Source organism: Phaenicophaeus curvirostris, chromosome 13, assembly GCF_032191515.1.
Source record: "Phaenicophaeus curvirostris isolate KB17595 chromosome 13, BPBGC_Pcur_1.0, whole genome shotgun sequence".
Classification (NCBI taxonomy): Eukaryota; Metazoa; Chordata; class Aves; order Cuculiformes; family Cuculidae; genus Phaenicophaeus; species Phaenicophaeus curvirostris.
This window is the reverse complement of record NC_091404.1, coordinates 7,143,761-7,157,746: the sequence shown is the minus strand read 5'-3', so window position 1 is coordinate 7,157,746 and position 13,986 is coordinate 7,143,761. Positions and strand designations below refer to the sequence as shown.

General features: G+C 44.0%; 1 protein-coding gene across 7 annotated transcripts in view; it reads left to right on the top strand.

Annotated features, from left to right (window-relative positions):
• GRIA3 (glutamate ionotropic receptor AMPA type subunit 3) overlaps positions 1-13,986 on the top strand; it is a 146,900-nt gene that overhangs the window by 117,307 nt on the left and 15,607 nt on the right. For 5 of the 7 annotated variants that reach the window (XR_011338334.1, XM_069867314.1, XM_069867313.1 and 2 more), the window contains 2 exons: positions 8,545-8,792; positions 9,351-9,465. Coding sequence is in view for 6 of the 7 variants with exons in the window: in XM_069867314.1 (XP_069723415.1) it covers positions 8,545-8,792; positions 9,351-9,465 (363 nt within the window). In the remaining variant the exon portion in view is untranslated. The remainder of the gene's footprint in view (positions 1-8,544; positions 8,793-9,350; positions 9,466-13,986) is intronic. The other 2 variants (XM_069867312.1, XM_069867317.1) reach the window with 1 other exon arrangement.

Here is a 13,986-nt window from a genome sequence, read left to right as displayed (position 1 = left end):
CATGGGTGCTGATAAATCGCACACAGCGCTGCCGCTGTTACTTCATGTAATTAGAAAATACGTGAAGGTTTGGAAACTCTAATGATGTGAATATGAAACATTCCCTCTTGCAGTCCACTGGGATTTCTCCATCATTGCCTGTATATTGGCCTATTCTGTCTGGAGCTGAAAACTCATTAGACCTGACAGTGTTCAGATCGTGTGCTGGAAACGCCGTTCTCTGTTAATTTATTACGGGCCAAATCCAGAGCAAGGCTGGTGTGCTGCTCGGTTGCCCAGACGAGACTGTTCTGCTAAAAGTGTCACTGCTGGAAAGATGCCTCTTAGCCTGAAGGCTGACGTAATCCATCCCTCCAGCCAGCTTGGGTGCATGCTGCCCCCTGCTCCCCGGGCAGACCCACAGACAGACAGACAGACAGACAACACGTGCGCGTCACAGCCCTGCTGACCCACCCCTGCCATCTCCCCGAGCAGCCTCACAGTGCTCTTCCTTGGGGTGAGCGCTGGCGCTGGCCATGAATCACGAGAGCATTTACAAAGACAGCTCGTCTCTTGGTAAAGACTTCCATTTTAATTTCCCAATCAGTAGGGCAACAGGGAGGAATAGATGGCAGCAATAAAATGAGGAGATGAGTGTGGGAGTAGTCTGAAGTTCAATATTGTGCCAGGAAAGGACGTCTTAAAATCTTGATTTATATTCTGCTGCTCAGACTGTTCCTGACATGTCAGTGACGTCTAGTTACAGCTGGAGTGACTCTTTGCTTGTCGGTATGAGCAGCGCTCGCTCCAGAAGAGATGTCTGTTAAAGCAGCTGCAGCACATTAGCTTGCTACCAAAGCTCATGTTTTCAAAATGACCGTGGTACACAGGAGGAAAGTCTCAAAAGAAAACTCCTGCAGTATTGTATTATTTTATAAGATTAAGTTTCCTTTGTAGTCAGGCCCCTACCTATGTCAGGTGTGGAAAAACTGTAGTGTTGCTGAAGCCTGGGAGGAGGCTCCTGGAGGGCTCTCTCCAGGAGACAGTAAGTGTCCTCACAGCCTCCATAAAGGAGTGTCTGAATCTTGACTTTGGGCATCCTAGAGGAAAGCGGGCAGCCCTGGGCTTTGTGGTCCTAAGCCTTCAGCTCTCCAGGCTTCATGTGGCCCAAAGGGAAAGGAAAACACCATTTCTAAAGCAGAAGTTATAATGTCATTGCTGTGAACAGCAAACCAACATAATTATGTCTCCCATCACAAACTTGACTGTGAAATATTATTCACCAGTTCACCTTTCCTTTTACATTTATGCATATGTTGTCCAGGATTTGTGTATTCCTACAAATACACAGACTAGTTTACGTATGCATGCTTTAATCTTGCTTTTCTGTGTCATCCTACAAATTCATAAACCATGGGCAGAGTTTGATAGATTTGGGGCTTGGCCTTGCTAAATGAGAAATGCCCTGTCCATGCTTGTGGCATCTGACCTACTTTCTTCTGCCAAGAATGTAATAAAAACAAGTGCTTCATGTAATGATGGGATTGATTTTTCTGTCCATATAGGTAAGTAAATTGCTGGCATCACTAGTTATCTGTGGCTAAAAGCTGTGACATTGATCTATTAGGCTTTGCCCTATGACCTTCAGTAAATGACATCTCTGCATTCATGTCTGCACTTGGGAGAGGGGACTAATGGTGCCCTCTGGCCTTCACGAGACCTAATTTTTCCTTCTCAGTAAAGGGCTTGGAAATCTCAGGCAGAGGTATCTTAGTAATATTTATCATGTTCTTATTATTAATGTAGCATCATTAGGCCAGCTTCTATGTGCTCCAGAGCTGACATTGGGTTGAGGACTCTGACCATTGTCCCTCACTCCTCCCAGAGGCAGCTGTGCAGGGGCGACTCAATGTCAGGCTTGCAGTGGAGCAGAAAGGCATCAAATCAAAGCCTTATCCAAAGGACCAAGGCAGCGGTAGCCACTCCATCGCTGTTTGCCACATTGAAAGCCCAAGAAAGCAACTGCCTAAAACTGCTGAATCTCGAAGCAATCCCCAAGCCAAGCAACAGCAGTGGTACCCAGGCAGTCGGATGGGGGGTTTTCACTCCTGTTTAGTAACTTGCTTTTTAATGGTTCATAAGCTACTGGATTCATTAGCTGCTGTAGAAGAGCTAATTGCACACATGGAAGGAGAGCAATGAGTGATAATAATGAAGTTGAGGTTCACATTTAACTACCTAAGTTCATATCAGCGAGGCATGCATCTATACAAAGGCAGTGGGTATTATTCAGATTAAATACCTGCACTGGTTTTAGTGCAGACCTTTGTGTTTTGTATCAGCAACATCTGTCTGGCTTAGGGCTATAAATTTCCCTTGTTGAAGAGCTATAAAGTGGTCATAGGACTGATGTAGCAGAGCAGTGTGTTAACTCTGCTGCTTTCGGTCCTTTATTGATGTCGCTGCTTACTTTTGTGTGCATGCCATGGTCAAGATGCTCCATCAACTTGGCACTTGTCTCATTCCCATTTGCTGCACTTCCCTGTATGATGTACTGCATTTCAATGTATGCTGCTCTACTCCAAAGTATTCTAAACTTTACATAGCCTGAATTCAGCACTGAAACCAGGCAGCTGTAACTGGCTTCCTTCTGGGTCTCCTCCCTCTCCAGTATGGCCTTTCCATGTCTTACACAGATATTGCCCAGCATGAAGCATCCTCCTGTTCTTCCTTATAGCCCTACTTCTGGATTATGGTGGGGGGGAGCAGAATTTATCTTTCTCCCCTCACTCCTTCTTTTTCAGCTTGTTTATCACTCACTTAGTTTTTAAGACAGAAGTAAAAATGTAGCATCAGCATAATCTCCAGTTTTAAACATACAGAGGAAGAAAGGGAGAATATAAAAATTAACTTTAAAAGTAAAATTGATTTGGCTGAATTTGGCCTATGACTGGGTGATCGACAATAATTAGCTGTAAGAGAACAATTTAAATTTTACTGCCGGGAAATAATTTCCTAGTACCTGTCATAAGAAACAAAGGGCCTATTCTGATCATTTTAATAAAATATCGCAATGGAGTGCATGAGGTGGGCATTTTGAAGAAGACCTGCAAGTTCCAGAGGAGGTAGCAGAGAGGGCAAAGCATTCTAAAATGATCAAAGGGCATCTCTGTAACGTACTTTAACTGGAGAGGAAAAATACTGTTTCTTTCCAATATAATAGGTTCACTGCTGCTCAGTAATGGAAGGAGGTGACGCATCATCACTTTTAGCAGAAGCATGATACAGGTGTCTGCAAAGGGGGCAAGGTAATTCGGTCAGTGGGAGAAGGCTTCAGTCACAGAGATATTTTAGAGCTAAATTTAACCAATGTCAAGGAATTGTCCAAGATGTGCTGGCTTTTGCAATATATCTCTACGTTGTTTGGGGTGCGGAAAAGTGAAACCAAGGCATCTGGTCCCGCTCTGCTGGAGCTGGGTTTGTGGGTGCTGAGGTTTTTTTCAGTGGGTTAAAGAAGTAGCTGCAACTGAGAGACAAACCTGCTTCCTTCCCTTTGCCTGGAACACACGCCCTTCCCTGCGCAGTTGCACCGTGGGGTTTGTCTGACTTTTCGTGTCAGTACTGGAGCCAACCACACCTCAAAACTAGGAGAATTAGAATGAAAGATGGTGTTAAAATTGTGGAGTGATTGAATTGACACTCACTTTTAAGATTAACACATTGCTACGCAAAGGCAACATGTATGTAGGTACCAGTTAGTAACGGGCCAAGTGACATCTCGGCATGGGAGCTACTGGTTTTGCTGACACAGAACGGAGCTGCTGGCACTCTCACGCTGAGGTGTGTGGATCATAGTTCTGCATAAACATCTCCAAATGAAGAAAAAAGCCAGCATTATTGATAAAGCAAAGGCTAGCTCTATTTATATCTGCAGTAAGCTTGCGGTAATGAAAAGATGCTTTAATGTGTCCCAAAGCCTAGATGAAACACTGAAAATGTTGCTTTTTAAAAAAAAAAAAGATAATACTATCCCCTTGAAATCCTGAGGAAACGTGTGTGACGGACTTCTTGAGAGCAATATCAAAGAAATGAAATAGGAGTTGCAGAGCATAGGGAGTTACTGCAGTTATGGGCTTTGAATTGGTTTAAATCTTTACTGTTAAGCTTTTTTTTTCTAAGTATCTCTTTAGAAGTAACACTTTAATGAGGGCAGAAATGTTTTGCTGCCACTGAACTTTAGCAGCAGTGCAGGTCTGTCAGACCTTGCTTTATTTTGGAGTGTAAATCCTTTCTCTGTGGCTGCTGCCAGGCCCCTCTCACAGGTGTCAGGCTCCTGGCAGGGGCAGCATGAATGGCTATAGAGGAGGATAGATGGGTGAAAATGTTCTTTCAGTACATGTTTTGCAGCTTTATAATTCAAAGGAAAAGAATGTTTCCTTTTTTGAAAGTCTTTTAGGGGCTTCTGGGGATTTTTTTTTGAGGCAACTAGAAAATAGGAAAGGGGAAAGTATTTACTCAAAATATTGTCTTTTGTTTCATCTCCTTGTATCTTCGACCAGCTTTAACCAACTGTTTTTTCGTGCTGTTGAGCAGGTGTAAAATACAGCTCCTGGGGCAGAAAAAGCCCTCAAGCACTTCTGAGTAGATTTGCAAGTTTCGTAATTCCTCTGCTGGCACTGTCCCTTTCTCTAAGAAGCCTCATCATAAATCATTGGTTTGTCCTCATTATGAAATTGGGGGAATGGCTGCAAAGAGCAGCACTGACTGAGCAGGACACGGTGGCCAGAGCCCATCACCTTCCTGGTCCCCACTCCCAGGATATCTGTGGGTCCTCCCCCAGGCTCCCCTAGGCAGGCTCTGGCCCCTCCAAACCCATATGTGCTCAGAAAAATAGAATCATTTAGGTTGGAAAAAACTTTTAGCATCAAGTCCAACCATAAACCTACCACTGCTAGTTCCACTAGTAAACCTTCCTCCATGGTCTTTTAGATACCTCCAGGGGATAGTGCCTGATGTGTTTTATCTTAACCTTTCCCAGTCGGTACCTTCTGTGTTCGTTTCTAGTTTGCATTTTTGTCTACTTCTACTATATCAGACTGCTATAGTCATTTAGTTAATTTGGTAATAACAGGATATTATAAAAATCCCATTTGGCAGAAGAAGAGGTGGGCAATGATCATATAGAAATGTACCGATTTTTATTAGCCACATCATCCAAAACAGTTAAATGAAGGGAGAAAACTAGAAAGCTTAGGCTATTTGTTGAACTTGAAAAGAGATCTGGTTTTCAGTTGTGGAATTTGGGTTTTTGAAGCATGAATGATGATATTCACCCTTTGCCCTTGGAGCAGGGAACGTGCTTTGTTTGGACCATTTGCAGTCCCGAGTACGCTGTTGGCACTCATCAGATAACTGTTATTATTAACAATGCACAGATGTATTGGCAATTGCTTTTAGGTAGTCAGGCCAGCTGGAAAGATTATGAAAGAACTTATTACAGACAGATATTCTGGTGTGAGTTAGAAGATGAAAAGGAAAAGAAATTCTGGTTTATCCGAGTAATTAAAGGCACACTGCAGAGGAAAACAAGCAAAAGCATACGTAGTGCACACAGTTTTTGAGGGTTAACCACTTTAGCGTGGTGAGAGATATAGAGTAGAGCTGTACTTATACCTTGCTTTTGTCCCTTAGGTGCCCATTTGCAAATATAAATGGGCAGGTGCGTTTGCATTACTTATTTTAAAAGAAGATGAAGGTTGTAAGGGCAAGCACCTTGAAACTAGGACACGTTGCTGTTGCTCACCCTGTCTCCGTGTTGGCCAGCTAGGCTGCTTCTGTTACTTGTTCTGCATGAGGGAGCTGCACAAGAAGAGCAGGGGGGTCAGCTGCCGGCAGTGCTGTGCCGTGCACCGTGTAGTGCTCTGTGTGAGATCTGCTGCCTCCAGGGCACAGGGATGGTGGCAGCCACCACAGCCCAGCACCTCTGGTAGCCCTGGGGTCTCCAGGGCCCCTCTAGCAGCTGTCTGGGAGCAGGGCTGTGCCCTGGGCAGCTCCTGGCAGGGAAGGAATTGTGCAAATGCCCACGGAGTGGTTTAGGTTGGAAGGGACATTAAAGATCATGCAGTTCCCACCTTCTGCCATGGGCAGGGACACCTCCTGTGTCCCTGGATCAGGGGGCTCAAGGCCTCATCCAGCCTGTCCTGGAGCACCACCAGGGATGGGACATCCATGACTTCTCTGGGCAAACGGTTCCAGTGTCTCACCACCCTCACAGGAAAACATTTCTTCCTAATATCTCCTGTAAATCTCCTCTCTTTCAGCTTAAACTATCCCCCTCCATCCTATCCCCGCACTCCCTGATAAAGAGCCTCTCCCCAGCTTTCTTGTAGGTCCCCTTTCAGTACTGGAAGGCTTCTATGGGGTTTCCTTCTCTTCTCTAGGCTAAACAAGCCCAACTGTCTTTACTGTTGTAAAAGCAAGAGACCTAGGTCACCGTTCTCAAAGAGGACGCCTCAAGTGAGCGGTAATAAAGCAGCTAGCAGCGAGTTTCAGCTGCTGAGCGAGATCCCCAGTGAGACTGTCCTTGGGCAGGACCTGCTGTTGGCCGAGGCTCGGAGCTGTGCCTGTCCAGGTCCCACTGCTTGAGGCTGCCCACTGGATCGAGTCCAACCATTCCTATCAAACACTAAACCTTGCCCCTCAGCGCCTTGTCCACCCGTCCCTTAAACACCTCCAGGGAAGGTGACTCAACCACCTTCCTGAGCAGCCTGTTCCACTGCCCAGTGACCCTTTCCGTGAAAATTTTTTACCTAATGTCCAGCCTGAACCTCCCCTGGCAGAGCTTGAGGCCATTTCCTCTCGTCCTGTCCCCTGTCACTTGGGAGAAGAGGCCAGCTCCCTCCTCTCCACAACCTCCTTTCAGGTAGTTGTAGGGAGCAATGAGGTCTTCCCTCAGCCTTCTCTTCTCCAGGCTAAACCATTTGTACCTCCCTTCTTCCCACCATTTCTTCACTTTAGCAAATAAAGCCAAATGACCCATCTTTAGCTAAGAAATGCTCTCAGCTGAAATCCTTCTTGCTTGTTTCTCACACCCCACCACCCAGCCAGCTTCTAATGAAGCTGCACTGTATTGTTGTCTCTCTGATTTCCTATTGTCAGCTGGGCTGATTTTAATTGGTTTGCATTTTCAGTTGTTTTTCAGCTCATCAGGAAGGATAATTAAAATAAAATTTTGCCCTCCATGCTCCTCTACATCCATTCTAGCGATGCTAGCTGAGCATGTTAATCTGTAGAACAATGAAGGCAGGGCTTACTCCCTCTGAAATGTTTGGAGACTGGTTGTTAAGCATTACATTATTCAAAACACATTAAATTGTCCTGAATGAGGAGGAAACGTGTGTTGATGATCAAGCTGATGGGCATTAACAGTCTTCTGCCACAAGTTTGTTAAATTTGAAGTGGATTTAGCTACTGCCTGCTTCATTCCCATTCTGCAAGGAAAGCTGTGGACAGGAAACTGGCAAGAAGTAGGAGGCATAAATTCGAGATACCCACAGCTTGGACTCGAAAGCCTTATAAATCCTTTGGATTTCTAGACTTCTGAGAAATACAGTTGGCATTACTGCATTCTGTCGACCAAGCAGGAAAGTTTAACTGGTAGTCCAGGATGTGAATGCTTAAGAGTCTGGAGGAGGCTTTGAAGACTGAGGGTGGTTTAAATGTTAGTGGTGGGGAAGAGGGAGAAGGGGAAGTAACACATTTCTCAGCATTTCCAGAATTACCAAATCTGTGTGCTGAGCTAGAGGCTGTTAGGATTGGCTTATACTCAAAATGAGGAAAACAGCAGAAAAAATATATTTACATGACACACAAGCAGTTAACCAGCAATTTTTTCAGCTTCTTGGTAATATTTTTTTGCTATCTTTTAGGAAAATGTGAAACTGGATTTTGAAAATTTGACTATTGATTACTAAAGGATTTCATAATTACTATTCCTATCCTTCATATGAGCATCACTATCAGAAGCCACTAGAACTATCCTGTCTTGTGTATCATAGACCTGCCATCCCTGCTGTGAAATGCATACTCCTGCCTTGCTGGGAACTTGTAATAAGCAAGTGCCAGTGTTTCATAGCTGTGAGAAAGCACAAAACCCAATGCCGAGGATTTGTGCAAAGAGGAGAGGCTGCTTTTGCATCTGTTGGCCGTGATGGATGAGCTGCGATTTAACATCCTCCCTCTGGTTCAGCAGGAGATAAACCTTCCACAGAGCAGAACTGGTGGCACTGGGACGGGCACACACCATTTCTCATTCTGCCTGCCAGGCTGACAGTTACATGGCAATTAGTAGAATCAATGTTTAAGATCTTTCCCCCTCCCCAACCATTTTATGGATTGGTTATTGTTCAGGGGGGCAACGTGTCCCACTCCAACCTACCTCAACTTTCTTTGCTTAAATCTAACTGATTAGGGGTGCGAATTATACCTCTAAGCCGACTAAGGCCAAGGAGCTCAGCCTTGTACTTTGGCCAACATGTCTCATTTCCCTCCTTTCATCTCTCCCAGAGGTCAAAAATAGCTGTCTACGAGAAAATGTGGTCGTACATGAAGTCAGCCGAGCCCTCAGTGTTCACCAAAACGACGGCGGATGGGGTGGCAAGGGTGCGGAAGTCGAAGGGGAAGTTTGCCTTCCTGCTGGAGTCGACGATGAACGAGTACATCGAGCAGCGCAAGCCCTGCGACACCATGAAAGTCGGCGGCAACCTGGATTCCAAGGGCTATGGTGTAGCAACCCCCAAAGGCTCAGCATTAAGGTGGGTGGAATAATATAACAATATCCATGTTGTTATAGTATTCCACCTACCCTGATGTATTGTGTTGTCATTTTCTTTCTTGTGGATTTTGAGGTAACTTTAAAGTTTAAAATCTTCAGTATTCCATGGAGTTAAATAAGACGGTAAATTATGGTTTTGTTTATTTAATGCATCCATTTTTTTAGTGTTCTCTTCGTGTTGTCCTTTCTGATTGTTTGTTGCTGTTTTAATTTTACAGTTCAATGGCTTTTTCAATTTAAATGGTAAAAGCCGAGTTAACCTGCCATATGTGACGAATGTTAACTGCATGATGTGGTGTTCTTGTTACTTTTTTTCTCAAAGACGATTTCCCCATCCCGCACACTTCAGTTTGAGCAAATGTTATCCTCCATGCCACCTTCCAATATTTAACCCTGTATTTGCTGTACAGACATTTTGATAGCTCCACGTTCTGTGAAATTTTAGCCAATTTGTCCTCTTGTGCTCCTTTATTTATACGTTACGATTTCCTAAGCATTTGTGCATTTTTTCTTACAAGTTATGTTTTATCGTTTCAAGAAATGCTGTTAACCTGGCAGTATTAAAACTGAATGAGCAAGGCCTCTTGGACAAATTGAAAAACAAATGGTGGTACGACAAAGGAGAGTGCGGCAGCGGGGGAGGTGACTCCAAGGTCAGCCTCAATGTCACCACAATCGGGTACCTTAGCAAAGAGTAATCGGCAAGGCTGTTATTTTACTTCGCAAGAAAAAAAAAAACAACAAAACCAGATTAAAACCACTTGAATAATTGTGGTGGGGGAAAAAGCAAGCTATTTGCTTGCCCAGTAGCTCTTTAAAAGAAACGGTCTTATTTAATATCGTCATCAGGCTTGGTCAAGCTTGGAAACCTTATTTAACTAACAGATAGAAAGTCCAGTATTGGTGGGACCTAAGCAGATCAAATCAGTGCTTGTAAATGTACAAGAAACAAGTGAACACATCTGGCCACCGTACTAACCCCTGAGGTCAAGGCTTCAAGCTGTGACGCAGAGTGGGTTTTGAGAGGCTTTTTTTCAGCAGGATCAGCTGTGCCAAGCACAGACCTAGAGGCAAGAGGGCTTTCTTCTCCTTTGCTCTTTTGGAGAAAGGTCAAGCAAACCAGTCCCAGCACGCATTGCTTTGCTGGCCTGAACTGGTGCCACCAGAGCCCCTGGGAGGAACTCTGGTCTCCAGAAAAGAGCTGCTTGAGTGGGTCTGTGGCTCAAGGATGAGAAGGGTGGCTGCTCATGTGATCGAGAGACAAGAATTAAGCAATGATCATAACAAAGGGGTAAAGTTATGCAGAGGTGGTAGTCACCTATTGTAAAATAATAGCAGTAACAGTAATGTATGAGGAGATACAGCTTGCCAATAGGCAAAGCTGAAACAAGAGAGAAGTTCCTTGCAACAGGGAAGTGTATTGATGCACTAAAATGGAAAGAAATCTTAAGGAAAGAGGGGTTTGGAATTTTGCCTAGAATATTCAAATGCCACATTTGATATGCTACCGACCAATCTCTGCACATACCTGTGCAGCAGTGCGGCCTTTGCTTGTAGTGCTTTTGAAACAGATGATTCAAATCCTAGCTCCATTGACAGTAGTGACAATGCTGTCACTGCCTTTTGATGAGCTGAGGTTTCCCTCACTCTTTCAGGCAGCCTGAATGTAAGCAAAACTCTCAAAGTTGCTTTAATGTGCTCGTGTGTTGCAAAAATTAACTAGCGTGCTTTCATCTTACCAATCATTTCCTGTAAAACTGGCAATTTCTGCAGTCTTTAACCTGGTGAGGAGAAGCTGTAGGTAGTCGGCTGGGTACTATTAGTCACCTTGGGCACAGAAATTACCACAAAAAATAATTTAAGATACATTGGGATACTGAAAAGTGCTGAGATTAATTTTCATAGAGACACTCCTACATCTAGTAAAACCAGTTCCTTAAGGAACAAGAACTCCTAATCAGTCTTATAAAAATGCTTCAGCTTTGGTCCAAAATCGATAGCGACAGTGTTCTCAGTAAACCACAATTTTGGACAATTACTGCAAATTACGGCTGCATTCTGTTAATAAGAGTTGCTTACAGTTGGCTGTGTAGGAAATAACTCATCTACTCTTCTCTGATGTTAACAAAAGCCACTGTGTAATAATACAGGAAGGAAAAGCTCTCAATTTCAGGTTTGTTCAGTAACTGGAGGTCTGCAGTGCTCAGCAGCAGCCTGGAGATGAATGCAAGCTTTTTTTCTGCTTTTTAGCTTTGCTGCTCATCCTTCACACAATGTTTTTATATAATGTTATACTTGCCAGTATATTAAATGTTTAATATTCTCCTGGGATCCACCACCGCATTGTCTAATGGTGCCTCCATGAAAGAAAACTCTTTGTACAAACCAGCTTCAATGAACTTCATTGCTTCAAGTTCATTGAATTAAACCCAGCCAACTAATGCTTACAGCCCTGAGGAAACTGAAAAGGATTTTTAGAATAGTCATAATTAGGGCAGGGCCATCCTTCTATTTTTGCTTGTGCTGAAAGACCTTTTAGAAAGAGCAGCATCGTCTGTTAACAAGCCCTTGGCCCTGGCCAGTGAGTGAGTGGAGTCAGGTGTGCTGTGATACCACGGGTAGGTGTCTCACGAAGAGAGAAGGGGAGCAAGCACGATGATGCATGTTTTGCTGGTTTAATCCATAAATCACAAAAGTGCTGTTTTTCAGCAGTTCATCATTGGACGCTGAGATGAAGGACTACTTGTTATTTTGAGCTACAGTCAGCTCTCGGGGGCATGGCTCAGCCTGTAAAAGTCCCCAGGGAGGAGAACATGGGTCAGAGAAGACCTCCCACAGAAGGAGAGGCAGGGAAAGGGTTAGTTCACTCTAGAGATGCTGTAAATTAAAGGGCTTTTTTGTTAAGAGGTGGCTTTTCCTTTGAGGTGGCATTTTAAAGGCATGGAGTGCTGCAGGCTGTGATGCTGTGGCATTGTGGCATTGTGGCAGACTGGCAGATGCCTTCCTATCAGTGCAAACCCCCATCGTTGGCCACCAATGCAGAGTTCAGGCTGTGCGAAACCCCGTGGGAGCCCTGCTACCCTCTCAGGGAAGGCGAGTACCAGTGCTGCTCTCTGGGCACTACAGCTGCCATGATCTTGCTGGCTTCTCTCTCCGCCTCTCCGTCCTCCCACCAGAATCCTGAGTAACCCTCATCATCTCATCTCATGTCTCTGGTTAATTGTTTATATGAATGAAGCTTCATTTATAGAGCATTTCAGAGGCATTGCTTCAAAACTGTTCATTTTTTACATTTTCCCTTAAAGGAGGCGGCGGTAGCTGGGGGGAATCAGAGAGGGTGGGGTGGTGAGGGTGCCTCAGGTGGAGATGCAGACCTTGCACCTCATCACACGGGGTGGCACGGGGACCATTACTCACTTGGGGCAGCTCTCTCTACCGGCTAAGCTAACAGAACATCTCTCTTAACTTCGCCAGTAGAGACCCAGCCTTGGGAAATTGCTGCCCCAAGTTTGTAATCAGCTCCTTCCTGCCTACTGCCAACTAGCTGTGTGTAGCTGCGAGTCACTGCAAACTGATAGTGCCAGTTTCTTAAGGTGATTTCTCTGTGCAGTCTGCTATTCTAGCTTGCACTGAAAGCCAGAGGTAAGTATACAGCCTGTTTACTTTTGCCAGTACCCAGTCACCCAGAAAATTCCCTCCCGTGCTCATCCTCCCTGCAGTTTAGGATGCGGTTCACCTGTGCTTGGAGATGAATGATTCCAAGTTATGAGTTCACCTCTTGATATCCTATCTTCATCGCCACTGGGAAATTAAACAGTGACTTCAAGTTTCACAAGGATTTTGAGCCTTGCAGCGGGGAAAAAGAAAAGGTATTCAATTGACTTTCTGCAAGTTTTTAAATCTGTTCAGTTGCACAGGTTAGACCTGTGAGCATCCCACATTCCTGGGGGCAACTTGTAATTTAAGATTATAGAGATTGTGCTGTCTTAATGAGATTGTTTTAAAGGCCTCAGCTGACATATGTCTCATTTTTCAGTGCTACCAGTATACGCCAGTGCTGGTGTGGAGCAGAGGGTGCCGGTCTACCCTGCAGTATCTTCCCTGCCAGTACTGCCCTGGCGAAGGAGTTAGCCCATATCAGTAGCGGTCATTATTTAAGAAGTGTGAAGTGGGACGTGCTCCATCCATACATAACTTGTCTGCAATGCATGTCAGTATGGGTGGGCTGATTTGGCTGATGCAGACATTCTGGTGCATGCATCAAAATTTACTCACTTAGCGTTCCTAAACGAGCGTAAATTTAGTTTCATCCGTCAGATTCATGGCAAAATTGTACAGTCTTTAAATTTGCTTCTACGTGTGAGCTGATTTCTCAATTATGAGAATAAATAGCAGTTATAAAAAAAAACATATTCCAGGAAATATGTTACAGTGTATTATGAGTTTGAAAACTAATTATTTTGTTTATTATACAATCCTATCATCTCAGAGCTGAGTGATGGCTGAATAGGAATTTAACAAGAAATAGACAAAAGGGGATGCAGACAGTGGTAGCAGGCTGAGTGACTTAAGTGAAACTAATTATTCTGTTGCATAGGAACAATTTTCTGCTGAGATAAATTTCTGTAGTTCTGCTGTTAATACATTTCTTGTATTCTTATACCTTCATGGTAACATTTAATGACAACTTGCACAGAAGGAAATTGTCTGAAAGCAGCGTCTCGCCAACTTCACATGCCAAGATTCCTCGCTAATTATTTGACTTAATTTCTTTAATATATCCTTTTTTAGGCTGACACCTCTTTTGGAGTACATCTGTGAAATGACATGCGATGTAATACTACTTCATTTTTCAGTTGTTTCTTTTTAACCATAGGATTACTCTTCCAGCGTGCTAGTTGAGTTCTGCCCTCAGAGCCCATTACATTCCCAAGCCCTTCTGAGCTGTGAGTGTAGCCATCAGCAGATGGGATTTGTTCCCCCATTTCTCTGTGCTATTTCACTATGATACTTTTGCAGCACAGCCGTTAGCATTTGAGGCATAATTTTTTTAAGTGGCATATTTTTAGAGGAAATCTGCTATGCATTATTTTAGATGATACCTGACATCTAAAGAGCACCATTGCCAAATGTGTTGTGCTTTAAAGAGAACATTTTGGGAAATGGCTATCTTA